At 39.5% G+C, this 26,254-nt stretch overlaps 3 protein-coding genes across 4 annotated transcripts; 1 reads left to right on the top strand and 2 right to left on the bottom strand.

The window, feature by feature from the left end:
• Window positions 1-529: 529 nt before the first annotated feature.
• abcb9 (ATP-binding cassette, sub-family B (MDR/TAP), member 9) lies at window positions 530-7,397 on the bottom strand. The gene is made up of 11 exons (XM_086076029.1): window positions 6,087-7,397; window positions 5,744-5,858; window positions 4,477-4,607; window positions 4,179-4,384; window positions 3,902-4,099; window positions 3,678-3,806; window positions 3,404-3,592; window positions 3,123-3,296; window positions 2,818-2,977; window positions 2,591-2,727; window positions 530-866 (listed from the first exon to the last, which is right to left on the bottom strand). Exons 1-11 carry the CDS (start codon window positions 6,736-6,738, stop codon window positions 552-554), a joined length of 2,406 nt encoding a protein of 801 aa, XP_085932155.1. The 5' UTR covers window positions 6,739-7,397; the 3' UTR covers window positions 530-551.
• Window positions 7,398-8,676: 1,279 nt separating this feature from the next.
• Window positions 8,677-12,116, bottom strand: LOC147174384 (gypsy retrotransposon integrase-like protein 1). Of its 2 annotated transcripts, none has more exons than XM_086077157.1 (8): window positions 11,742-12,116; window positions 10,780-10,973; window positions 10,569-10,680; window positions 10,327-10,465; window positions 9,922-9,976; window positions 9,566-9,823; window positions 9,380-9,490; window positions 8,677-9,167 (listed from the first exon to the last, which is right to left on the bottom strand). In XM_086077157.1, the coding sequence occupies exons 1-8, from the start codon at window positions 11,908-11,910 to the stop codon at window positions 8,913-8,915; spliced, it is 1,293 nt and encodes a 430-aa protein (XP_085933283.1). In that variant the 5' UTR covers window positions 11,911-12,116; the 3' UTR covers window positions 8,677-8,912. The 2 variants fall into 2 exon arrangements, with proteins under 2 accessions (XP_085933283.1, XP_085933284.1); XM_086077158.1 differs by having other exon boundaries at window positions 9,082-9,167; window positions 9,350-9,490; window positions 11,742-12,115.
• Window positions 12,117-12,380: 264 nt separating this feature from the next.
• On the top strand, window positions 12,381-24,394 carry ogfod2 (2-oxoglutarate and iron-dependent oxygenase domain containing 2). The gene is made up of 7 exons (XM_086077159.1): window positions 12,381-12,594; window positions 12,676-12,732; window positions 13,224-13,334; window positions 13,407-13,506; window positions 14,024-14,148; window positions 22,671-22,928; window positions 23,139-24,394. Exons 1-7 carry the CDS (start codon window positions 12,460-12,462, stop codon window positions 23,403-23,405), a joined length of 1,053 nt encoding a protein of 350 aa, XP_085933285.1. The 5' UTR covers window positions 12,381-12,459; the 3' UTR covers window positions 23,406-24,394.
• Window positions 24,395-26,254: the final 1,860 nt, after the last annotated feature.

Here is a 26,254-nt window from a genome sequence, read left to right as displayed (position 1 = left end):
ATGTGGAACTATATGTGAAAATGAATTTCAAAGCCTTGGGAATTTGAGTATGTTACCGTTTCCAGGCTTTGAACGCTTTGTTTGTCGTGTTCTGAAATTTCTTTGGATTGTGGCATGACAAATTCTTAGATCTTGTATCCCTATACTTCACGTTGTCTGGCAGGTATACGTGGTTTCTCAAGTCAACAAAATCTGGCAGTAACAGCCTGGTTGAAGCAAGTGAAATTAAACTCAGCTGTCCAAAACCAGTGGTAAATTACAACTCATGATTTAATGAAGAATGTGGAGGGGCAATTACTTTCTCACATAAGGCTGCATACGTTTGGATTCTTTTTTCCCCTTCATAAATACAATTTTCATTTAGAAAATTAATTTTGTAGGAATTTGTCTTTGTAAGATATGATTATTATATGGCGTGAGATAAATTGGGATGTGGCAAATAGTTGCACACCACAAACATAAGCAGTCATCAGAAGTATTATGAAATATGAATATAGTTGGTGAGGGATTCAATAACCAAGACTCAGGAAACATTTCCACATAGTTTATTTTCAATAACGAGGATTGTACTCTTCATCACTGGCACTGCTGCTTTGTCTGTTATGATGGTGTCCTCCATCAGGCTTCCAGGAGGAATTTTCTGAAAGATTTAGTACTTCATCCCCAGTCTCTATGCCCAGAACCTGTCGCTGCACCAGTTTATAGTACAGCCCCCCACTGGCCATTAGCTGACTATGAGATCCCTGTTCAGCCACACGGCCCTTATCGATCACTATGATGCTGTCTGCCCTCTCCACAGTACTGAGCCGATGTGCAACCACCAACACTGTGTGCTCCCTCATGATGTTGTTTAGAGCTTGCTGAACCTGTAGGAGGCGTAATGATAAAAGCAAAGATCAATTGAAGAACTTTTTTGGATTAGTAAACTAAGGTTACAGATTAACAAATATTTTTGTTTCTCATATGATGGCATCAAAGCGGTATCTGTACAAAGCGGTGTAATGAGCTAAACAATTTTTTAGACAAACCAAACTGCACAAGACACATTGAAGTGGTGGGTGGGTGTAATCATTGCTGGAGGTTATTCAGAATTTCTCTTTATTCTATCATGTGGGGTCTGTTAAGGGGGAAAAAACACCCTGCTAGAATGATCAACTAATGTTAATGGGATAGGAGAGTACTGATACTAAGTATCAGTGTCGGGCTGATACTAGGGCTGTAACAATAACTGCAATATTGTGATATTAAAACTGCCACAATATCGTCGTCGTCATGTTACAATATTAAAAGCAGCAAAATCATGTTGATTTCCATTTGTGCAGTTCTAGCACCCTCTGGTGGCTAGCTTTTTTATAAATTTTCATAATCCATCCATTAAGAAAAAGTTAAATTTTCACAAGGCATGTTTTGGCCCTTCTATGTTTAAAATCCACGCCAATGGTCAAATGAAGGGGAACGTAAAATGCTTGTGAACTGAGTCAATATGTGGAGGAACTCAATGTGTGCGTGCATTAGCAAGTAAGTGCCTCAATATTAAGTGTTATTAGAGATTGTAGGTTGTTTATATGCATTGCTGTTATGTACAAGTGCATAATGTGTGTGTGTGTGTGTGTGTGTGTGTGTTTTAGTATGAGCTCTTTCTTTTTCTTTTTTACAATATTGTGACCTTTTTTTTTTATATCGCCATTCCCCCCACAATATTGTGATAATTATCGTATCATGTCCTCCATATCATGATAATATTGTATCGTGATGTTTGAATATCGTTACATCCCTGATACCCGGCCTTAATTTAAGTTATTGGTACTCGTGACGGTGGCTGTGACTGGTATCCATCCGGATGCTGTCACAAGTACCGATCGCCACACTTGTAGCCGTTTTACGATCAGGAACTAGGAATAAAAAAAATTGAAAATTGCCATTAATTTCATGCAATTTTAAGGAAAAATACCATTTTGATAGGTATTTCTTTCAAATGATCTGTCATTGTTTTGGGGGGAATTTTTATGTATCAAAAGTGCAGGTGGTGTCGGTACTTAGCATCGTTGTGACTACAGTAATTTCTCTGCTCTCGTTCTCTCTCTCCTACTGTATTTGGGCTCACTTGGTTTGTTTTGGTCTGCCTGACACTCTTGCGCTTCCTTTATAGTGCGCCCCCTTGTGATTTGATGGATAAGCCGCTCGTTTGTATAGCCGCAGGGTCGAATGGAAGTGAAAAAAGTAGTGGCTTTTAGTCCAGAAATTACTGTACTCAGATTTGAGTCCTCCTACTGGTATTGGTCTGGAAAAAATGATATCAAACATCCCTAGTTTATTATTATACTATTATTGTAATAGTGATCCACCCAGGATTTTACCTCAGTCAGATTCACCTGTACCAAAATAATAATAATAATAATAATAATAATAATCTACCCACTATAAGCAAAACAGAGTTGATTCTTTGTTCACTAAACTATGCTTAAAAGGAAGTGAAGTCTTACACACTGCGTACAGATATGTTTTTGAAGAAGTGCTGCAAAAAGCCTAAAAACCAAAACCAAAACACACTTTTTCATAGGGGGTGGGGGTAGGGGGCAGTGTTACTCACAATGTGTTCACTCTCTGCATCTAAGGCACTGGTCGCCTCATCCAGGATAAGAACACGAGGGTGTCGGACAAGTGCTCTTGCAATGGCCACCCTTTGTTTTTGCCCACCTGACAACTGTGCACCTTTCTCTCCAACACCTGGCAAACAGTAGGATGCAAACAGTGATAGCAGAAACAGTTCCACTACAAATTTGACTCCATTGAGAAATGAGGATATGCAATATTAACTTGTTTGATAGCCTTGGGGGAGGTCGATGATAAAATCATGAGCATTCGCTTTTGTGGCTGCCTGTATGACAGCCTCTATGGGGACATCAGTCAGGCCATAGGTGATGTTCTCCTCAATCGTTCGGGCAAAAAGCACTGGCTCTTGGCCCACAAGTGCCACCTGCATAATGATATTACTCCAAATGTAAGTCATGCAGCATATCATTAAAACGGGTAATATATTTGTTAATCAAGTCAACTCATCTTTATTTATATAGCAGCAATAAGCAGAATGATGTATTTTAAATATATATTTTTTTAAATGCCTGAAAATGGAGGTCTCCATGCTGGATGGTGTGAACAGGCTTTCCATCCAACAGGACTTGACCCTGCTGGGGAACATAGAAGTTTTCCAGTAGGTTGACACATGAGCTCTTTCCACTGCCTGAAGGTCCCACCAGGGCGGTCACTTCACCAGGCTTTAGAGTAAATGACACTCCCTGCATTATAACAAAAATAATTAAACCAACTTGAGTTGCATAGAATGTTATAATGTAGGCTATAAATACATATACTGTATATATATATATATATATATATATATAACCTCAAGGATTTCAATTTCTGGCCGAGTCGGGTAGGAAAATGTTATATCTTGAAACTCCACCAGACCAGTGAATGTCTCCAGAGTCTCTGTACCATCTGCTGGGTGATCAGGATTTCTATCCAAGTACTCGAAAACCTTTTCAGCAGCTCCTACGCCCTGCATGAGGCCTGAGTACACTGATGCAATATTCTGCAAGATAAAGTCCACATGAATTTAGTAAAATAATGATTCACTGCAAACAAACACAATAAGAAAAAAAAATGAGAATAAATACCGCCAAACATTCCCCCATTTCAAGCATGTATATGAAAAATGATAACAATTGGCTGCTTTCCATCTGACCAGTAACCACAAGGTGGCCACCATAGGCGAGGATGGTCACCTCTAGAGCAAGCTCTGAGATCTAGAAAGCAGAAAGACTAGATAAAAACCTTTTCTGTGACCAATGCAATCATTTCATTAAACAATATAATTAGCGATGCATCATCTGATACCTACACAACTGGACCACATATAGCAAGCATATGCCAGGGCTTGTTTCTTGTTGAGATGGTACATGACAACAAGCTTGTCGTAGTAGGAGTCAGCCTCTCGATGCTCGTTAGCAAAGCTTCGTACTGTCTTCATGGCAGAAATGGTTTCTTCCGCAACTTTGTTAGCCTTTGCAAGAGTTGTTTGCACCTCTTTAGTTAGTTTCTGAAAAATAAATACATAAATAGTACTCAACTTCAATTAATAAAAAGTAAGAAGAAGAAAACATTCAATACTACATTACCTTGTAGTAATTGCCATAATACTCAGAAAGAAGGGCAATAAAAGGAAGTCCCATCATGTTCACTAACGTTAGCTTCCAGGACATCCCAAACATGAAAATGAGAAATCCAACAGCCTTGATGGCGCTCCTCAAGAACACGTTTATGTTCTGGGAGATGAGGTCACTCACTTGGGTAGTGTCAGCTGACAGACGTGAAGTGATGTCACCTGAGGAGTGATAAATAAATGAGAATATAAAAGTGCTTCTTTGTACACTGAAGGACTGATGTTATGATGATGATGATGATGATTTAACTTACCTGTATGGTTCTCATCAAAAAAGCCAATATCCTGTTTCATCAGAGTTCTAAAGAGGTGGTTCCTGAACCGAAGATTCAGTCGTGCAAATGTGAGCGTAAACACTCCTCCACGCACGCCAACTGCAATTGAACTGAATGGAAGAAAAGTGGGTTAGTCAGACATTTTACCATAATAAAAATAATAATTAAATTTGTAATGCTCATTTCATCAATATGATCTCAAAGTGCTACAGAGAGAAAAAAAAATCATGTTCATAATTAAATAGGCTTTTCTAGACAAAAAGGTTTTCAGGCCTGTTTGTCATTAACCACATTATTGACATCCTGGCCAAAATAACTTGTCCAGAACCATTTACACTGTATGTTGTAAACAGTGGTAACAGTTAAAAAAAAAAAAGTTATAAAAAAAAAATGGATGTGCTCCACCTTCTGATTCCTAAGACTGTCTTGCTGTCTGTATACCTGCAGGCATTACTGACTAAAAATGTTACTGAATAACCAATATGGCAGATTAATTTTTAAGTGGAATTATAAGAACACAAGGTTAAATTAAATCTGCTCCAAATTTATGCTAAAGGTAAAGGATGATTCCCATCTCTTGCCACAAGTCAGATAAATTGATGCTTAATTCTGCGTTAAGATGAAGAAAGAATGTTTTATATTAGTGATCTACAACAAAATAATTATGCTTTTCCATGCTAGTTTTGTGCAAATTACATATGCTGTTTATGTATCTCCTAACCGACATTGAAACTTGCCCTACTTGCTATTAAAGGATCTTTGTGCAGTTTGTCACTTTTTTACTTGCGACTGCCACCTCTGGCCCAAAGCGTAACTGCAGCATCTGTGTCAGGCTCGTTCAAGGTGCACGTGCGAGTACGTGCACGATCTTAAAGCGACAGCCACAGTTGACAAACGATGAGGTAAGGTAAGAAAAACTCTGCGACTCTCCAAATAAACTTTGGAGTGTGCGGGTCCGCACACTCTACTATAAAGGAAAGATAAAAGCTGATAGGTGCAGTCAGAGTAAAACAGTCAGGGCTCTTTGAACTCATCTGGGCATTGGTGGAGCACGCATGATGTAGAAAAAACTTTAATATTACCTTTTCAAACAGCACAATGCACCTTTATTAGGAAATATTTTTGTTATTATTTTAACCTATAAAAAGGCCACACTGAGAATGCAAGAATCACATCGTGCATTTTTTTTAAACAAACATTATGGACCTCTCCCTACGCCCCATCAAAAGTATAACTGAATGCTCACCTGGTAAAGGCCAGGACTGTCAGTGTGATGGCAGGTTTAGCAAAGTATTCCATGCTCTGGTGAACCACAATGCTATCTATAGCCTTACCATAGTAGTAAGGTATGAAGGCTTCACCTGTGAGTGGGGGGAAAAAAGAATCTTAGTAGAAGCTATACTAAGATCAGAGGTGGGAAATGCAGGTCCAGAAAGTAAAAAACCCTGCCAGGGCTTCTACTTAACTAGCAGGTAAACAAGCTCGTATACAGTATTCATAATTGCAAAATAGTTTTGAATGTGTCATCCAGTGGTATGTTAGTTTAAAAAACAGGAATCACTTGATTAGTAATCCAAGTAGATACTCACAAACAGCAGAAATGATGAGGAAGATGACAGCTACAGTTAACAATCCTCTATCTTCTTTTGTGTACCTCAGCAGACGTCCCAGTGTAGCTCCTGTGGTGATCTTTGCTCTTTCTTTCTTTTCACTATTGTTCTCCCTCTCACTGCACCCCTCCTTCTCTTCATCCTCTTCACAATCTGGCTGAAGCAACTTCTCAGTGTCCTCACAATGTCTCGGTTTATGGCTGTTACTATTTTCCTTCCCTAGAACCCACCACAGCACCAGAATTGCCAGCGAGGAGAAACAGGTCCAGCAAATCAGACTCAAAGACCAGGGACGATGAGATAACGGCTCAAGTTCACTCAGCATCAGCAGCTTGGCCAGAGTATACGTTATGATGGTCTGGCAGACTAAAAGGATGAGGGTAGTGAGTTTGGTCACCCTGTGTGGGCCATCCTCTCTGTTCCATAGCACTCCAATAGAGGCACCCAGCAGGAGAGAAGCCCGAAGTAGTGCAGTACCCCAGATGTCCAAAGTTGATTGCAATATGCTAAAACTCAAGCTTTCCTCAACAAATATATGTAAATGCGATCCATGTGCATATAGGACTGTAGCAATAATGAGGTCCAGTAGAACGTATGAAATAGCACAGCTCACGTTTATTCTAATACCCATGCTTATTTCTTTGTCAGGAGCTAAAATAAAAGCGTGCCAGTAGTAGCCTACTTGAGGATTTTGGACCAAATATAGGCCTAAATCCCTAATCTCTCACTATCTATTTCCTATATTCTGGCAGTTAGGTTTATACAGGGCAGTAACAAATTAATTCAGTAACAACACAAGCAATTGTCACGGTGGGTGTTATTTAGGGGGACACAGACAGTTCTCAACCATGTGCCATCACTATTTTGAGCAAAAAACGTTAATTATCTTACAGCAGGCAGCAAGTGCTGCCACCAGCACCTCTGGTAGTGAGTCTCGTAGCACTACATTCTTGCTATAAATAAAGTCCAAAAAGGCTTACCGGGGGTATGATGAATCTCAAAATGATGCAAAAACAAAACTTCTCGAAGTCAGTACGCTGCGCTAACCTTTCACAGAAAGTGCACTCGCAATGTCAAGTCGTGGTAGTTTGGTCAGGTGAGAAAAGCATTTACAGTAGTCTATCGACGTAATTGAGTGTCCCCTGCCCAAGTCCTCGTCCTTTGCTTGGAGAGTAATTCACATTGCAGCGGCAGCAACCCCCATTCGCTTTACGTTACGGTTATTACGGGGGGAAACAGAATGACACTGACACCTGAACATGAGCAGTTTTGATGCGGAAGGAAACAGTGTAAAGCTCCGCCCACAGTCATTCTGCTCGTTCCTGCTCGTTCAAGAACACCCAGTCATGGATATGAAAGACGACGTCAGTGATGCATTAGATCACTTAATGATGAAAGCCTTTTAAATGGTGAACGGCATAGATTACATAGAATTGCGTATACGTGCTGTATTTTGAAATATTGCGGCCTCTTATAGTATCTGTCTGCACGTTTCTTGCTTAAACGCTTCGAGATAGGTACAGTATAATTAATCAACATTTTAAATGATGTATGTTCTTTTCAGTATAATTAATCAATATTTTAAATGATGTGTGTTCTCACGAAAGCTATATATGCAGCGCTGCCAACATCGTCAATTTTATTAGATTACTGATTGTCAGAGTAAACTATTTTATTGAATGACAAAGTGTTTTGTGGGTTTGTTTACCAGTCATGAACCAATGTAGTTTGGAAAACCCTAATATTAGCTATACTATACAGTAGGCCTACAGTACTATTTACAGTTGTGGCGGCCGTGGCTCAGGGTGTAGAGATGGTCGTTCAATAACCAGAAGGTCGGCTATTCGATCCCTGCTCTCCCCAAGTCATGTGTCATAGTGTCCTTAGACAAGGCACGTCACACACATTGCCTCCAGTGCTACTCACACTGGTGTATAGAAGGTGCGAATGCTTGGTGGTGGTCGGAGGTAGGTGCACACTGGCAGCCACGCTTCCGTCAGCCTGCCCCAGGGCAGCTGTGGCTACTTAAGTAGTTTACTGCCACCAGTGTGAATGTGTGAGTGCATCAATAATGTATCCATTCCATTGTAAAGCGTCTTTGAGTGTCTAGAAAAGCGCTATATAAATCTGATGCATTATTATAATTATAGTACCCTCCATAATTATTAGCACCCGGGGTTAAGATGTGTTAAAAAAAAATGCATCAGCATGACTAAGAGATTGCGCAAAGAAGTCCCTTTTTTTTATTCTCCCATCTTGTGAAACAGTACTAAATTAGGTGTTTTGTTGGCAAAGGTGGGTTGCACAAAGCATTTGCATTAGCAATTGTGGCACACTTTATTTGAAGTAAATGCATTCATGTGGGATTGCCACCCCCCTCCCAAAAAATGCACTTGAATTAAAAATCGTATTTTTCTCTTTAAAAAATAAATAAAATTGGTCTTATATTATTTAAAAAAAATTTTTTTTATCAGAAGTTAAAGAAAATATTTGGTGCCAATAATTATGGAGAGCAGTGTTAAAAGACTACTCAAACAACAAAATGCAACCAAAGACAAAGTGGACTGAAATAATTTAATATTTTGTAGGGAACTATTTGTATTTGATCTGGAACTCAGGCAAAGAAACACAATTAATGTATGTCATTGATAGTGGATTCAGTGGGTGAATGTTAAACTGAACTGTGATAGCGAAAAACACCACTCATTTTAACACTGCCTGTATGCCATTTTCCGTTCATAACCGCAGATGGCTCAAAAGCAGTGTCCTTCTTGTGAGATAAACATTTCAAAGAGTCCTAAATTGTCAGTGGACATCAGACTGAGCCAAGTGATACGTTAATTCAGTTTTTATAACTTCAGAGCTGCTTTGCTCGGTGGCCAGCACCGTCTCCACAGGGAAGGACAAATATAAACCCTCTTCTTTCGTTCTTTTCGAGGAAGGGGCTTCTCCAGCACAAAACAGTGGCTCTGAAGTTTTTAAAGTCATTGAGGGGTTGTTGTGCACCTTTCTTTTTACATTCTTCTCCTGTTTGTAGGCTGCTTTCATGTTGGCTATCACCTGAAAAGAGGACACGCATTCAGAGACCAAACAGTTGTGTGTGTGTGTGTGTGTGTGTGTGTGTGTGTGTGTGTGTGTGTGTGTGTGTGTGTGTGTGTGTGTGTGTGTGTGTGTGTGTGTGTGTGTGTCTAACACAGCAAATGAGGTGAGAGATACAGACAGTTTGCTGTCAAACTACTCACATTATCTTAAAAGATAAGGTAAACAATTACCAGCTGCTTAACAGTATTCTGCTGTTCTTGCATTATAGTCATGTATGTAGAAGCCTTCTCTTTAACGGAATACACATCCTGTTCATCATATCCAAGTGGCCCAAGTGTAGCCTATATCAAAGCAAAGGGAATTTAGAGAACAGATAACCAACTGCCTTGTTTGAAATAGCTTGATCACAGTCTTACCTGGTTTAGGGTGTTAGCTTTCCGGTTGAAGATGAGAGAATATGGAGTGAACCTGGTTGTGGGGTTTATGGATGTTCTGAACAGAAACAGCACAGGGTCCAGAAAGTCATCCCAATCTGCCTGCTTTTCTGTCACCATCTGCATAATGGCCTCCTTCAGTAACGGACTGGTGCAGTCATGTAGCGGGTTCAGTTGAGGCTGAGCCAGAGGAGAGACTTTCTGCACGATGCCCCATCTGTCGCTCAGCAGATTTGTAACCTGTCAAAAAGAATTCTCAACACACTGACCCACCAGAGAGCCACACGATCTCCTCTGACTGATCAGCTTGCTTGATTCATTCTTGACTTACATCTCACCTCATCACAAAAGTCTGGTCTCTGTGTGCACACGATGGTTTTTGGGGCACCAAACCTAAAAACAGGGTGAAAGCACAATTACGATATCAATAATTTAATTTAAATGTAATAATTTCAAAACATTACAGGGAAAAATAAATGTTTTCCTTGGATAATTTGATGTTAATTAATTATCTTAAACACACATCTACCGTATGTCGAGGTTCACTACATCAATTACATGGACCAAAGACACTTTATTATTCTTTTTCTCCATGACTCGTGACAAGGTGGGGACAAAGTCCACATTTTAGTACATTTAGGCAACATAAAAATATTGACAGATATAGCACAAAGTAAAACACAAAATTGTAATTATACTAACACAACTATACCATTTTAAGCAGTCAGAATGTGTGCTTTTACCTGGACATACATTTGGAAATACACCTTGCTACGGAGACAGCATCCGTCTTTTGCACTGGAAATGCCTCGGGCCATTTACTAAAGTAATCAATGAGAACTGTAGCATGCGTGTTCAATTGCTGGGTCTCTGGGAAAGGCCCTATGAAACACAGAAAGAAAAGCAGAGAACATGTTTCAGAACAAGTGACACAAAATATACATATATATATATAATTTTTTTTGGGACAAAGTGAGGCAAAAACCTATGATGTCAACTCCAACTATATCCCATGGAGCATCAACTTTGATTGGCCGTACTGTCCTTGCCAGATTTTTATTCCTCTCTGCATGTTGACACGTCTCACATACTTTAATCTGAAAAATCAAATCATACAGGTTGAGCATCATCATTAGTGCCACATTCCATTGATGTTAAAAATGTTAAACGTAATAATAAGCACATGGTAACAGTACCCAGTCCACCACATCCTTGATGATACCCAGCCAGTAGTACTTGCTTTGAATTCTGTGGACTGTCTTCTTCTGACCCAAATGATGTCCGATGTCATTAAAGTGGCTGTCAAGAAAAATCTTCCTCTTCTTCTCAGCCTCAATGACCACCTCTCTCTTTTCATCTTTCTTAGGCCCCACATAATAGAGTTTGCCGTCTTAAAATGCAGAGACAAAGACAAATTAAAATATAGTCCGTGTAGTCAGGAAAAGCTTGTAACTATTTCAAGTTACATCAAATGTGAAATGATTGTGCATGCAAAGATGAATGCTCTTACTGTAAAAATTATGTATTACCAAATGTATTTAATTTTGTTCTTGTTTGCTGGCGGCTAATAAAGCATCCTGTGAATTTAGGGTCAAGTTTGGCATACACTTTTCTGACCAAACAAAAACACTTAAATAAAATAATCAACGTTTACAGTCAGGTTGTTATATCAATGGTGCCCATTGAGTGCAAGTAGTGTAAACGCTTTAAAAGTTGAGTTGAATTCAATAAACTATCATGTTGGTTAGATTATGCATTGCACAGTAGTTGTGACGCTACTGTAGCAGTGGTTCTCAACCACGGTCCTCGAGTACCCCCTCTACGACCTGTTTTCCATGTCTCTCTCAGCCAACACAGATGTTTCAAACGATCAGTTAATCAGCGAGCTCTGCATGAAGCCTGATAACGATCCACAGCTGTGTTGGCTGAGGGAAACTTGGAAAAAATTATCCATAGGGGTACTCGAGGCCGAGGACCGGGGTTGAGAACCACTGCTGTAGTGTATACCCTTGCAAAAAGCCGTGACTTCAAATACTGTAGTACAGTACACGCTTAGGAAACGGAAGCTTGTCTTGACCACGGGCACTTGGCCAATAGGGAAATCAATACCAATCAATCTATTGAAATCGACAATAAAAGATTTTAAAACAAGCCTGACCGTCGATGATGAATTTCTGTGCGTATCTTTTGAGATTCTTCTTTCTTAAAGGATTCATCGACTGCGGGAAGCATCCCTTGGCCACAAAAGTGTAAATGTCGCCGAGTTTATTAGAGCTGGAGTCGACCACCTCCTCTTCTGCTACTTGCAAAGCGTCCACACTCAACATTTCTGCAAACACCTAATTGGTAACAAAACATAAACACGTCATGAAATATCCAGAAGCATATTGAGCTAATGCTAAGGCATGCGACTGGAGGAGCGTCTTCCTCTTCTTTTTCATTATTGATGAAAAGCAACATAGAGGATCAGTATCGCCACCAACTGTCTCACAGTCAAAACGTGTGGAAAGAAAACGGTTGTTTTACTCTGGCTGTTTTTGTGACTTTCGGCTTGTCCCATCAGGGGTCGCTATAGCAGTATTTGAATGTTTTTTTGTGTGACACCGAACACTTGTTTTTAAAAAAACATCAATCGTTTTTATGGAGGACATTCTTCTTCTATATTCACAAAGACATTATTTATAGTAGAAACTTTGCCCTTTCATTCTTACATTCCTTTATTAATAGTATTGTTATTGATTGCACGTGTCACGTGTTTCCTTTGTGAACCGGAAGTGTTGATTGTGTAAATAAACAAAAAAAAAGTGTCAGTGTAGCATAGCGTGTCAGATGTCGTGTGTCCATATTTGTAAGCTTTAGTTAGCACAGCAGCCACGATGACAAATGAAGGAAAGGGAAAGCCACAGTTTTATCTCTGCAGCTGTTTCACGACAGACAACATTTTTCTCGAGGACTACAAGCTTCACGTTCGCTTTCTGACAGAGGTGCAGTTCAGACGAGACTATGAACCAGTGAGTGGAGTCCAGCGTCACTTGATTTTTTATTAATATGGAACGTGAACACCACTAATATACATGACGCGTAAATTTTAGCTCCTGAAGAGTCTTGGCTGCGTTACCGAGCAACAGTTTGAAGATGTCCTGAACAAGGCAAGTACACCAAGGCGCGATATTACTGTTATTTTAACCAATTTAGTAGGAGTTAAGTCCTCATAGGTTTATTGGACTGAAAACGTCATTAGTGAACAAACAGCACTACGAAGCCAAAGTAACATATAATACAGGTCATATATAAAGTAGTGGACACGTTTAAAGCACGCTTAGGTTTAAAAAAAAAAAAAAAAGCTACTTGTGTACAACAAGAGCTTTGGACATCTGTCAGATTTTTGTGTGAGCCATTTTGTGGTCAACTTATCTGAGTTAGCTGACTTTTTTTACCAGCCTAGTTTAGACTCTGGCCAAAATGTGCACAATTTGATGGGGATGATTGAAAGAGCAAAAATGATTGCTTAACTTAATCATTACAAAATCTATTTGTGGTTTGTGACAAATTATGAAAACAAATTCAAGGTATATAAATATTGTACTGTTGCAAACCACTGTACAGTCCCTGGATGTCCTTTCTTTCTTTCTTATCTTAGATTTCCCTGGAAGTTGACAGGCGAATGCGTCTTGCTGTGACATCGCTTGACAGAGCTGCTGTTATTAAAAACACATACCGGCCTCTGCATCCTCATGTCTACAATCTGCAGGTACAGTATTTGTTCTTGAAGGCGTCACCATTATTTATCAGAAACAATGTTGTGATACATTTGACTTCTTAGGAGACGTTTCTTGCACCAGAGTTCAAGCATATAGTCGAGTATTGTCAAAGTCAAAATGCCACACTCAAAAGTCTTTCTGACTTGTTGGAAAAAGAAACAGGTGAGCTAAACAAACATATTTATATTTTGCTTGAATTTTTTTGGACATTTAGATCATTTTTTAATAAAGTAATGCAACTCTAGTACATGCTATTGTATGCCACCCAGGTCGACACTTTTGATTAAACAATATCGTCTATCATTAATTCTTTGTGATTGTGGGATGTTGCGAGCGGCCAATCGAAGTCCAGTTTTTACTGTGTTTAAATTATATTTGTATTGTACAGTTTTTTTAGGTTATTTAATATTAAAGTAGTAGAAAAATAATCACTGTGCATTTGCGCAAGTAGGTAGGTACATTGTGGGGAGGAATAATGTAATATATCGGGGAGTCACCATATAAGATTTTTGTTGCGATACATTGTGGTCATACGTTAATGCATTTGTAATCATTTGTAAAGGTTGAGGACGTATTGCCTTTTTGTACTGGATCACATTAGATGTAGTTGTTTGTTTGTTGGTTGGCATGACATCTAGCACACACAGCATCTTACAATCATTGCACTCTTCTGTTAAAGCTCCCAGAGTTTATCGTTTCCCAGTGTTCAACGAGAGCTTCTGCGCAGATCTGATTGATGAGCTGGAGCACTTTGAGCATTCTGCAGCTCCTAAAGGTCGACCCAACACCATGAACAACTATGGGGTGAATAAACCACCTTTTGTGGCTCCATCACATTTCATATTCATGTAGCTTGCGTCAATCTCACTCAGCAAAAACCTTAAACTGGAAGTCAAATCAAAAATGTTCCTTACAATATGTTCTATGCACAGTATTCAGATTAATATTATGTTTGTGGAATATGAATTAAGCAGCAAAATCCACCCATTTATATCCATTTTGCCACAAGCTGTTGACTGAAAATGACATCACAGTTGCTCAAGATTCAGTTAATAACCAATCACTTGCTTGCGAATGTCACATATATAACCGAACTAAAAAAAATAGGTGAACCGTTATTGGTCGGTAGCTGATTGATCATAGCACCACTAAAACCGTAAGTAAACAATGACTGACTAAATGCTCTGCTGAGGGCAGTAAAATAGCTGTCAGCCATGAGTTGGTGTTATCCTCTGAAGATGAGGCTATTTTGACAAGAGAAGTTGCGGTAACTTTTTCCATGAATAATGTGCAATTTTTTGCAAGAAAGAGTCAAAATCCGGCGGGAGTATTGTATAAGGGTCCAGTGAAAATACGAAAGCTTTTCACATTGTAAAGTGGTGTACCAGTACCTAGGGGTATGAAAAAAAGGCATCCCTTCCCTCTTCATTTTCGATCAATCATAAGTTTTCAACCTGCTCTCATTTGGTCATTTTTCATCCGATTAAAAAACTGAGAACATGCTCGCGTTCCCCAAACCCTTGCCGTTCTAACAAGCCATTTCTGGAATCTGCATCTTCAACCGTTAAGTCGCGAGAGGCTTTTGTTTGAGGTGAGCGTAATCCTATACAAATCAATGGAGTGTTGGTGCGTGACGTCTCCTCACAACTTAAAATCAAATGTGTGTGCGTGAATGTGCATGTTTTGTAAAGGGGCAGTGAGATACTGTTAATTATGGTAGATTCCACATTTCTTGACCGATTTCAATGGTTTGAATTTTAAACTGTTCAGCTCATTGAAATGTTAGTTAAAATCAAATGTGTGTGCGTGAATGTGCATATTTCTTAAAGGGACAGTAAGATACTTCATTTGATCTTGATTATGGTTAACTTCCACATTTCTTGACCCATTTCAATGGTTGAAAGTTTAAACTGTTCAGCTCATTGAAATGTTACTTAAAATCAAATGTGTGTGCGTGAATGTGCATGTTTCTTAAAGGGACAGTAAGATACTTTATTTGATCTTGATTATGGTTAACTTTTACATTTCTTGAGCGATTTCAATGGTTTCAATTTTAAACTGTTCAGCTCATTGAAATGTTAGTTAAAATCAAATGTGTGTCCGTGAATGTGCATGTTTCTTAAAGGGGCAGTAATACTTTTAGTAGATTATAACTTCCACATTTCTTGACCGATTTCAACGGTTTAAATTTTAAACTGTTCAGCTCATTGAAAAGAGTTGCAAGAGTTAGCAGGCCCATTCAAAATTTCCGCGGGAATTTTTCTAGTTATTATGGGCCTGCTAAGCGGAGCAAGCAGCAGCGAAGCTGCTGCTTGCGGAGCAAGCAGGCACATATTACTATCCTAGAAAAAGGGTTTATTTTTTTTATTATGGGCCTGCTAAGCGGAGCAAGCAGCAGCGAAGCTGCTGCTTGCGGAGCAAGCAGGCACATATTACTATCCACCCTAGAAAAGGGTTTAATTTTATTATGGGCCTGCTAAGCGGAGCAAGCAGCAGCGAAGCTGCTGCTTGCGGAGCAAGCAGGCACATATTACTATCCTAGAAAAGGGGTTTATTATTATGGGCCTGCTAAGCGGAGCAAGCAGCAGCGAAGCTGCTGCTTGCAGAGCAAGCAGGCACATATTACTATCCTAGAAAAAAGGGTTTATTGTTGCGTTTATTATGGGCCTGCTAAGCGGAGCAAGCAGCAGCGAAGCTGCTGCTTGCGGAGCAAGCAGGCACATATTACTATCCTAGAAAAAAGGGTTTATTGTTGCGTTTATTATTATATCATCTTCCACGATTTTTCCGCAAGAATGCGGCCCGTACCGTAGATCGCACCGGCACGAATGAGGTATCAAACGATGCGGCTCGATCTGACTCGGTGCGGCATTATTTTTATAAGAATTCCCAGTTACCATGGCGACGCTATTCCCAAAAAACTCCCAAATAAAAGTCCCATAGGAATGAATGGGAAAAGGAAAGACAAAATCACACATCAAGCACCTTTTTCAAAGAGACGCTGCGCGCGCATACGTTAACCGATTGATATGAATTTTAGCTCATTTTGTTGGAATTTTTCCCATCTTTAGCTCAGTGTCAAAAAAAAATTTAAGGAATGAAAGCTCTTCCCCCTGTGCGGGTTCAAAGACAGTGAGTGTAATCGCCACTCTGATACCCAATTAAGCTTTCAGTGACGGGAACCAAAAAATCTATTTCCAAAAGTTTCACTTCAACTCGTCACCATGGCCACAATCTTTGCTCACTAGACATCAAATTCGCACATTTTGTAGCCACAAGCCTCTGCTTTCTGAAGAACTAAGTTTTATTTGGCTACGGTGTCATTTAGTACCTTTATTTTCACTTTAAGCGAGGAGAAGTCGGACTTTGACGCCTATCTCCTCCATGTTAATTTCGCCGTTTTTTCCCTCTTCATTTTCGATCAATCATAAGTTTTCAACCTGCTCTCATTTGGTCATTTTTCATCCGATTAAAAAACTGAGAACATGCTCGCGTTCCCCAAACCCTTGCCGTTCTAACGAGCCATTTCTGGAATCTGCATCTTCAACCGTTAAGTCGCGAGAGGCTTTTGTTTGAGGTGAGCGTAATCCTATACAAATCAATGGAGTGTTGGTGCGTGACGTCTCCTCACAACTTAAAATCAAATGTGTGTGCGTGAATGTGCATGTTTTGTAAAGGGGCAGTGAGATACTGTTAATTATGGTAGATTCCACATTTCTTGACCGATTTCAATGGTTTGAATTTTAAACTGTTCAGCTCATTGAAATGTTACTTAAAATCAAATGTGTGTGCGTGAATGTGCATGTTTCTTAAAGGGGCAGTAACATACTGTTGATTATGGTAGATTCCACATTTCTTGACCGATTTCAATGGTTTAAATTTTAAACTGTTCAGCTCATTGAAATGTTACTTAAAATCAAATGTGTGTGCGTGAATGTGCATGTTTTGTAAAGGGGCAGTAAGATACTTTTAGTTGATGTTGATTATGGTGAACTTCCACATTTCTTGACTGATTTCAATGGTTTAAATTTTAAACTGTTCAGCTCATTGAAATGTTAGTTAAAATCAAATGTGTGTGCGTGAATGTGCATGTTTCTTAAAGGGGCAGTAATACTTTTAGTAGATTATGGTTAACTTGCACATTTCTTGAGCGATTTCAATGGTTGAAAGTTTAAACTGTTCAGCTCATTGAAAAGAGTTAGCAGGCCCATTCAAAATTTCCGCGGGAATTTTTCTAGTTATGGGCCTGCTAAGCGGAGCAAGCAGCAGCGAAGCTGCTGCTTGCGGAGCAAGCAGGCACATATTACTATCCACCCTAGAAAAGGGTTTATTATTTTTCTTCCATATATTATCTTCCACCGACTTTTCCGCAAAAATGCGGCCCGAACCGTAGATCGCACCGGGACAAATGAGGTATCAAACGATGCGGCTTGCTCTGACTCGCTGCGCTATTATTTTTATAAGAATTCCCAGTTACCATGGCGACGCTATTCCCAAAAAACTCCCAAATAAAGTCCCATAGGAATGAATGGGAATCCGAAAGAGATCAACTCCAATCAAGCACCTTTTTCAAAGACACGCTGCGCGCGCATACATTAACCGACCGATATGAAAATTAGCTCATTTTGTTGGAATTTTTGTCATCTTTAGCTCAGTGTCAAAAAAAATTTTAAGGAATGAAAGCTCTCCCCCCTGTGAGGGTTCAAAGACAGTGAGCAAAGGGGAAAAGTCGCCTATTTAGAGTGTGACTAATTAAGGCTTCAGTGACGGGAACCAAAAAATCTATTTCCAAAAGTTTCACTTCAACTCGTCACCATGGCCACAATCTTTGCTCACTAGACATCAAATTCGCACATTTTGTAGCCACAAGCCTCTGCTTTCTGAAGAACTAAGTTTTATTTGGCTACGGTGTCATTTAGTACCTTTATTTTCACTTTAAGCGAGGAGAAGTCGGACTTTGACGCCTATCTCCTCCATGTTAATTTCGCCGTTTTTTCCCTCTTCATTTTCGATCAATCATAAGTTTTCAACCTGCTCTCATTTGGTCATTTTTCATCCGATTAAAAAACTGAGAACATGCTCGCGTTCCCCAAACCCTTGCCGTTCTAACGAGCCATTTCTGGAATCTGCATCTTCAACCGTTAAGTCGCGAGAGGCTTTTGTTTGAGGTGAGCGTAATCCTATACAAATCAATGGAGTGTTGGTGCGTGACGTCTCCTCACAACTTAAAATCAAATGTGTGTGCGTGAATGTGCATGTTTTGTAAAGGGGCAGTGAGATACTGTTAATTATGGTAGATTCCACATTTCTTGACCGATTTCAATGGTTTGAATTTTAAACTGTTCAGCTCATTGAAATGTTAGTTAAAATCAAATGTGTGTGCGTGAATGTGCATGTTTCTTAAAGGGGCAGTAACATACTGTTGATTTTGGTTAACTTCCACATTTCTTGACCGATTTCAATGGTTGAAATTTTAAACTGTTCAGCTCATTGAAATGTTGGTTAAAATCAAATGTGTTTGCGTGAATGTGCATGTTTCTTAAAGGGGCAGTAAGATACTTTATTTGATCTTGATTATGGTTAACTTTTACATTTCTTGAGCGATTTCAATGGTTGAAATTTTAAACTGTTCATCTCATTGAAATGTTAGTTAAAATCAAATGTGTGTGCGTGAATGTGCATGTTTCTTAAAGGGGCAGTAATACTTTTAGTAGATTATGGTTAACTTCCACATTTCTTGACCGATTTCAACGGTTGAAATTTTCAACTGTTCAGCTCATTGAAAAGAGTTGCAAGAGTTAGCAGGCCCATTCAAAATTTCCGCGGGAATTTTTCTAGTTATTATATCATCTTCCACGATTTTTCCGCAAGAATGCGGCCCGTACCGTAGATCGCACCGGCACGAATGAGGTATCAAACGATGCGGCTCGATCTGACTCGGTGCGGCATTATTTTTATAAGAATTCCCAGTTACCATGGCGACGCTATTCCCAAAAAACTCCCAAATAAAAGTCCCATAGGAATGAATGGGAAAAGGAAAGACAAAATCACACATCAAGCACCTTTTTCAAAGAGACGCTGCGCGCGCATACGTTAACCGATTGATATGAATTTTAGCTCATTTTGTTGGAATTTTTCCCATCTTTAGCTCAGTGTCAAAAAAAAATTTAAGGAATGAAAGCTCTTCCCCCTGTGCGGGTTCAAAGACAGTGAGTGTAATCGCCACTCTGATACCCAATTAAGCTTTCAGTGACGGGAACCAAAAAATCTATTTCCAAAAGTTTCACTTCAACTCGTCACCATGGCCACAATCTTTGCTCACTAGACATCAAATTCGCACATTTTGTAGCCACAAGCCTCTGCTTTCTGAAAAACTAAGTTTTATTTGGCTAAGGTGTCATTTAGTACCTTTATTTTCACTTTAAGCGAGGAGAAGTCGGACTTTGGCGCCTATCTCCTCCATGTAAATTTCGCCGTTTTTTCCCTCTTCATTTTCGATCAATCATAAGTTTTGAACCTGCTCTCATTTGGTCATTTTTCATCCGATTAAAAAACTGAGAACATGCTCGCGTTCCCCAAACCCTTGCCGTTCTAACGAGCCATTTCTGGAATCTGCATCTTCAACCGTTAAGTCGCGAGAGGCTTTTGTTTGAGGTGAGCGTAATCCTATACAAATCAATGGAGTGTTGGTGCGTGACGTCTCCTCACAACTTAAAATCAAATGTGTGTGCGTGAATGTGCATGTTTTGTAAAGGGGCAGTGAGATACTGTTGATTCTGGTAGATTCCACATTTCTTGACCAATTTCAATGGTTTAAATTTTAAACTGTTCAGCTCATTGAAATGTTGGTTAAAATCAAATGTGTGTGCGTGAATGTGCATATTTATTAAAGGGACAGTAAGATACTTTATTTGATCTTGATTATGGTTAACTTTTACATTTCTTGAGCGATTTCAATGGTTGAAATTTTAAACTGTTCAGCTCATTGAAATGTTAGTTAAAATCAAATGTATGTGCGTGAATGTGCATGTTTCTTAAAGGGGCAGTAATACTTTTAGTTGATTATAACTTCCACATTTCTTGAGCGATTTCAACGGTTGAAATTTTAAACTGCTCATTGAAAAGAGTTGCAAGAGTTAGCAGGCCCATTCAAAATTTCCGCGGGAATTTTTCTAGTTTTTTTTTATTATTCCACGACTTTTCCGCTAAAATGCGGCCCGAACCGTAGATCGCACCGGGACAAATGAGGTATCAAACGATGCGGCTCGCTCTGACTCGCTGCGCTATTATTTTTATAAGAATTCCCAGTTACCATGGCGACGCTATTCCCAAAAAACTCCCAAATAAAAGTCCCATAGGAATGAATGGGAAAAGGAAAGACAAAATCACACATCAAGCACCTTTTTCAAAGAGACGCTGCGCGTGCATACGTTAACCGATTGATATGAATTTTAGCTCATTTTGTTGGAATTTTTCCCATCTTTAGCTCAGTGTCAAAAAAAATATTAAGGAATGAAAGCTCTTCCCCCTGTGCGGGTTCAAAGACAGTGAGTGTAATCGCCACTCTGATATGCAATTAAGGCTTCAGTGACGGGAACCAAAAAATCTTATTTCCAAAAGTTTCACTTCAACTCGTCACCATGGCCACAATCTTTGCTCACTAGACCTCAAATTCGCACATTTTGTAGCCACAAGCCTCTGCTTTCTGAAAAACTAAGTTTTATTTGGCTAAGGTGTCATTTAGTACCTTTATTTTCACTTTAAGCGAGGAGAAGTCGCACATTTTTGATCTCTTTTCAATGTAATTTTCGCCGTTTTTGCCTCTTCATTTTCGATCAATCATAAGTTTTCAACCTGCTCTCATTTGGTCATTTTTCATCCGATTAAAAAACTGAGAACATGCTCGCGTTCCCCAAACCCTTGCCGTTCTAACGAGCCATTTCTGGAATCTGCATCTTCAACCGTTAAGTCGCGAGAGGCTTTTGTTTGAGGTGAGCGTAATCCTATACAAATCAATGGAGTGTTGGTGCGTGACGTCTCCTCACAACTTAAAATCTAATGTGTGTGCGTGAATGTGCATGTTTTGTAAAGGGGCAGTGAGATACTGTTAATTATGGTAGATTCCACATTTCTTGACCGATTTCAATGGTTTGAATTTTAAACTGTTCAGCTCATTGAAATGTTGGTTAAAATCAAATGTGTGTGCGTGAATGTGCATATTTCTTAAAGGGACAGTAAGATACTTTATTTGATCTTGATTATGGTTAACTTTTACATTTCTTGAGCGATTTCAATGGTTTAAATTTTAAACTGTTAAGCTCATTGAAATGTTGGTTAAAATCAAATGTGTGTGCGTGAATGTGCATATTTCTTAAAGGGACAGTAAGATACTTTATTTGATCTTGATTATGGTTAACTTGCACATTTCTTGAGCGATTTCAATGGTTGAAAGTTTAAACTGTTCAGCTCATTGAAAAGAGTTAGCAGGCCCATTCAAAATTTCCGCGGGAATTTTTCTAGTTTTATATTGTTCTACTTTTGTTGTATCGCAAAGTTAAAAATGGATATCATTTTTTTCTGTTTATCAATTTCATGTTTTTTTAAATGTACATATGTAAATAAGATGAACAGTTCTCTAGTTAAAGTTTTCAGTACTGATGTTTTAAAACTGCCAATTTATTATTTTTTTTTTAAAATAATAATCGAGATCAACAGTATGAAATAAATCATTTGTAATTTTTAAAGAACAAATGCAGGAATTTAATCTTAAAGAGCAACTCATGTTCTGGTCATTGTTTTGACATTTTAGTGCATGTTTGCTGAAAGCTTGAAGTTGGGGCAAAAATCATCTGTGTGGCGCCACTTCAGGTTAAAGACTGGCATAGACACAATTTGGCTGTTTGTCCTCTGCTTGGACATGCACGGACTACGGACGTCACTTTTGTGAAACTGATGTAGTCCTACACTCACTGTCTCAGTCTCGTACACGCCTCCTTAGCGAGTTGGAATAGAAGCGTTTGCGAACATTTTTATATCTATTTTCAGGTTAGTGATTTATTAACATAGCATTTGGTTAGTTAATTTTGCATATCTTGTGGTAATATACAATTTATTTAGATTGTAGTTTTTACTGCTGCTGTCAATCACAGCCAGACCACGCCCCAACCCTCTCTTACCTCACAAGCCCAACCAGGGCCCTCCAGGCAACGCTCCCTTTGAACGCCATTTCCAAATAATAGGGGTGGAGCAAGCGTCTGGTAGAGTGTCGAGATTCTCTTTAGACATCGATGAAGTCATCTCAAAGGCATGTTTTGCTTTGTTCCCAGATTCTCTTAAATGAACTTGGCTTTGATGAAGGCTTTGTCACACCTCTTCGTGAGCAGTACCTACATCCACTCACCTCTGTGCTGTACCCAGATTGTGGAGGGCACTGTCTGGACAGTCACAAAGCCTTTGTTGTCAAATATGACATAAAGGAAGACCTGGACCTCAGCTACCACTACGATAACGCGGAGGTCACACTCAATGTCTCCTTGGGCAGGGACTTCACAGAAGGAAACCTTTACTTTGGCGATATGAGACAGGTGATCATATTTACAATGTGTCTCACCTGTAGGAGGGCTGATTAGAATGCATTAGAAGTTGAGGTTTCCATTGAAAGACTAAGTTCAAATAACTTGTAGAATATGTATAAATTCAAGTTAAAAGGGCACTAAAAATTAACTGTTGTTTTATCCCCCCTTTTCTTTTCTTTTTTACATTGGCGTTTTCCATCACTTTGTTTTTTGTTGCAGGTGCCTTTAAATGAGACTGAATGTTCAGAGATTCAACACAGAGCAGGTGAGGGCCTTCTTCACCGAGGCCAGCACATGCACGGGGCCCTACCTATCTCTTCCGGTCAGCGTTGGAACCTCATCATCTGGATGAGATCCTCCCAGGAGCGCAATAAACTTTGCCCGATGTGCAACAGGAGGCCAGTGCTGGTGGAAGGGGAAGGCTATGCTGACGGATTCACCAGACACGCCACTCCGATGCGTGTCGACTTCTGTGAACTCACCTGACATATGTTAAGGCGCCATGTATTTGACTGAGAGTGTGTCCATTCCATCATTGGCATGAGGCGACTTTCACCCATTTGGGTTGATTCCAGTGGGTAGTGAAGTTGATGTGCCATGTGAATGTAGCGTCACTAAACAACTGCTGAATGTGGGTGTTGTGTCAGATGAGAAATTAGTGCTTGGCATCTTGTTTCATCGTCATCCGGGCTTGTTAAGCGCTGTAAAGTAGAGCATGTTTAAGTGATGGGGTACTGGCCATAAATGGGCTTGATGGGAATTTTTACAATCTCAACTGTTGTGAAACGTGTGGTTGAATACTGAATTATGTTTCTTAGTTTTATTCAAAATCAAAAATAACTTTTAGTCCACTCATCGAACAGTATAATTTCACGTTAGGAATGTAATCAGAGCGCTATTATGTTGCCACCTGCAGGTACAGCAGTGTAATGGCACATGCTCGTCCACTTTTGTGCACACTATATGGCATGTCTTCATACTTATTGATTTATTTATTCCTGATACTTCCCCAATGAAACGCAATTGAAATGTTTCCTTTATACTGTGAAAACAAACAGCGTATTGTATTGCTTTTGTCTGTAACAATCATACACACCGGGCAAATTGTTATAGTAGTCAAACATTTCATCACGTTTGAAAATCTAAATAATCCGCACAAATCAAATTACAACGACCCAAAGTCCAGTGTTTTTCAATGAGCGAAGAGTTTTATTTCACCAAATTGACCGCCATTTTAGTTTGTGACATCTCGGAATTGTCAATTGCATGACATCATGGCCTAGCATTTTTATAAGTGTCCTTTTATTATCAGGTCTTGGTGTTCATTTCACAAAGCATGTTCAACAAACACCGAGACTAACCCTGCACAGCGAGTTGACATACACTGAGGTTCCAGGACAGCTGATTTGTGGTAGTTATATCAACGCAGAGTAGTTTCACCTGGCGTTGCCACTATAATAAAAAGTCCACACCGATGGAGCCACGATTCGTCCAGTCACCATGGCAACGGGACACAGGTTCCAGGACAGCTGATTTGTGGTAGTTATATCAACGCAGAGTAGTTTCACCTGGCGTTGCCACTATAATAAAAAGTCCACACCGATGGAGCCCCGATTCGTCCAGTCACCATGGCAACGGGGGAAGCGCACAGCGCGACACGGCCCTCTGCTTCCGCCTTTGTCTGTTTTTTTACCCCTCAACTGAAAATCTTATTGCGATCATATGGCGAATTTGAACATGTCTTTAGAAAAAAAGTGCAACACCGCAGCGGCTCCCCATAGAGTAAGGTGGCGTGGGAGAACGTTCCTGCTCGGGTCAATGCGTACATACAAATGTAGTCATTTGCAATCACAATATTACAGGGGAAACCTGTTGAACGGTAGCTCATTAATTCATTTCATTTTGGTGCAATCCTGCGGGAGGAGGGGAGGGCGCACTTCATTTAAAATCAAATATACAAATATTATTCAAACGGTTATAGGAAAAACAAGCGGAGCGCATGCAACACACAATATATGTTATGTGAGCGCTACGGCGCCGGTAATGTTGCAAATGTAAGGATGGATTAAGTTGTGTATGATGTTGTAGATGATGGACTGTGATGAGAAACGGTAGCGTTCAAAAAGATAACTGTCCAGAAATGCCAGCATATATTTGCGCGGTTTGATAACAATCTCGCGACGAATATTTAATTCCCTGCGCAATATTGCAGCACCTTCGTAGGGTCATTGTCAAAAGGACATGCCATGTTCGTGACTAAAGTGGACTTTATGCTATAGACTATAGGCGTATTTACGCCAAAACTCGCCGCAGCGGACTTTATGAATGAGGAAATGAAATGTCAGAATGCGGTTGAAATGAGGCTGGGACAGAGAAAACCTCGATGTTCATTGTGGAAAAACCTGCCACCGACTAGGTTTGTTTACTACGGTAACTGACCAAGAGCTTAAATTACCTCTTTTAATGAAACTATTTTCCTCTGGTTTCAGTTAGCTTCCTTTCTGAAACGGAAGACGCAGAGTTTCCCCACATTTCTTTTTCTTTTTTTTTACCCAGGGTTCTGACTAAACCTGCTTTGTAAAATACACCCCTGGAATCATGTAGAGAAATATAATTTTCAAAATACTGGCCATATTAAGATTGGGGGTAAAAATATTATTTGGTTTGCTATATAGGCTACAAGATATTTGTAATATTGTTGGTCTTTTTATTTTGATAGGTACATTTCATATTCACAAAGCCAAATTTCTTAAATTGAATCTATGCTTCAAAGTATTTTTGATCGATATAAGTCATTACATAAAGGCTATTAATTTTGTAAACAATAAGAAAGGTCAAAAGATGTTGGAAATACTATTGACCATTTGCACTAACGTCACGTGATCACGTGACTGCCCTATGACGGACGGCGGAAGGTAATGATTGTTGAATGGAAGTGGATGTGACCCAGAGCGACATAGTGACTTAGCGACTGTTTTTTTAGAAATGAAATATTATTGTCCATAGAGCCATGGAATCTATTACTTCAACCAAAGGTCGCCTGTCAGTCAAAGTTGCACATTTAGTTGGGACTCATAGAGCGCGATATTTACTTATGTTAGAGATCGCTTGTTTGAAAACAGCCCCTTACCTTCTGTCGTCTGCTGTTTTTACCAAGTTAATCAAATCGCCGACTTTGCCGGAATTCACAGCGCACGACTTATATCATTATGTAGTCAAATGCTGTCTCTTCCCCTTTCAATTAAAAAAAAAAATTCAAAAGCTTGTCGCTGGCTGGGTCTCTGGGACGAGATGCTACGCTCACACCGGGGGACAATATACCTCGTAATGCAAAG

This window comes from Leptonotus elevatus, chromosome 5 (assembly GCF_054856555.1).
Source record: "Leptonotus elevatus isolate MCC_2025b chromosome 5, RoL_Lele_1.0, whole genome shotgun sequence".
NCBI lineage: Eukaryota > Metazoa > Chordata > Actinopteri > Syngnathiformes > Syngnathidae > Leptonotus > Leptonotus elevatus.
Note: the sequence above shows the minus strand (reverse complement) of the source record. Positions and strands in the feature narration are given on the sequence as shown.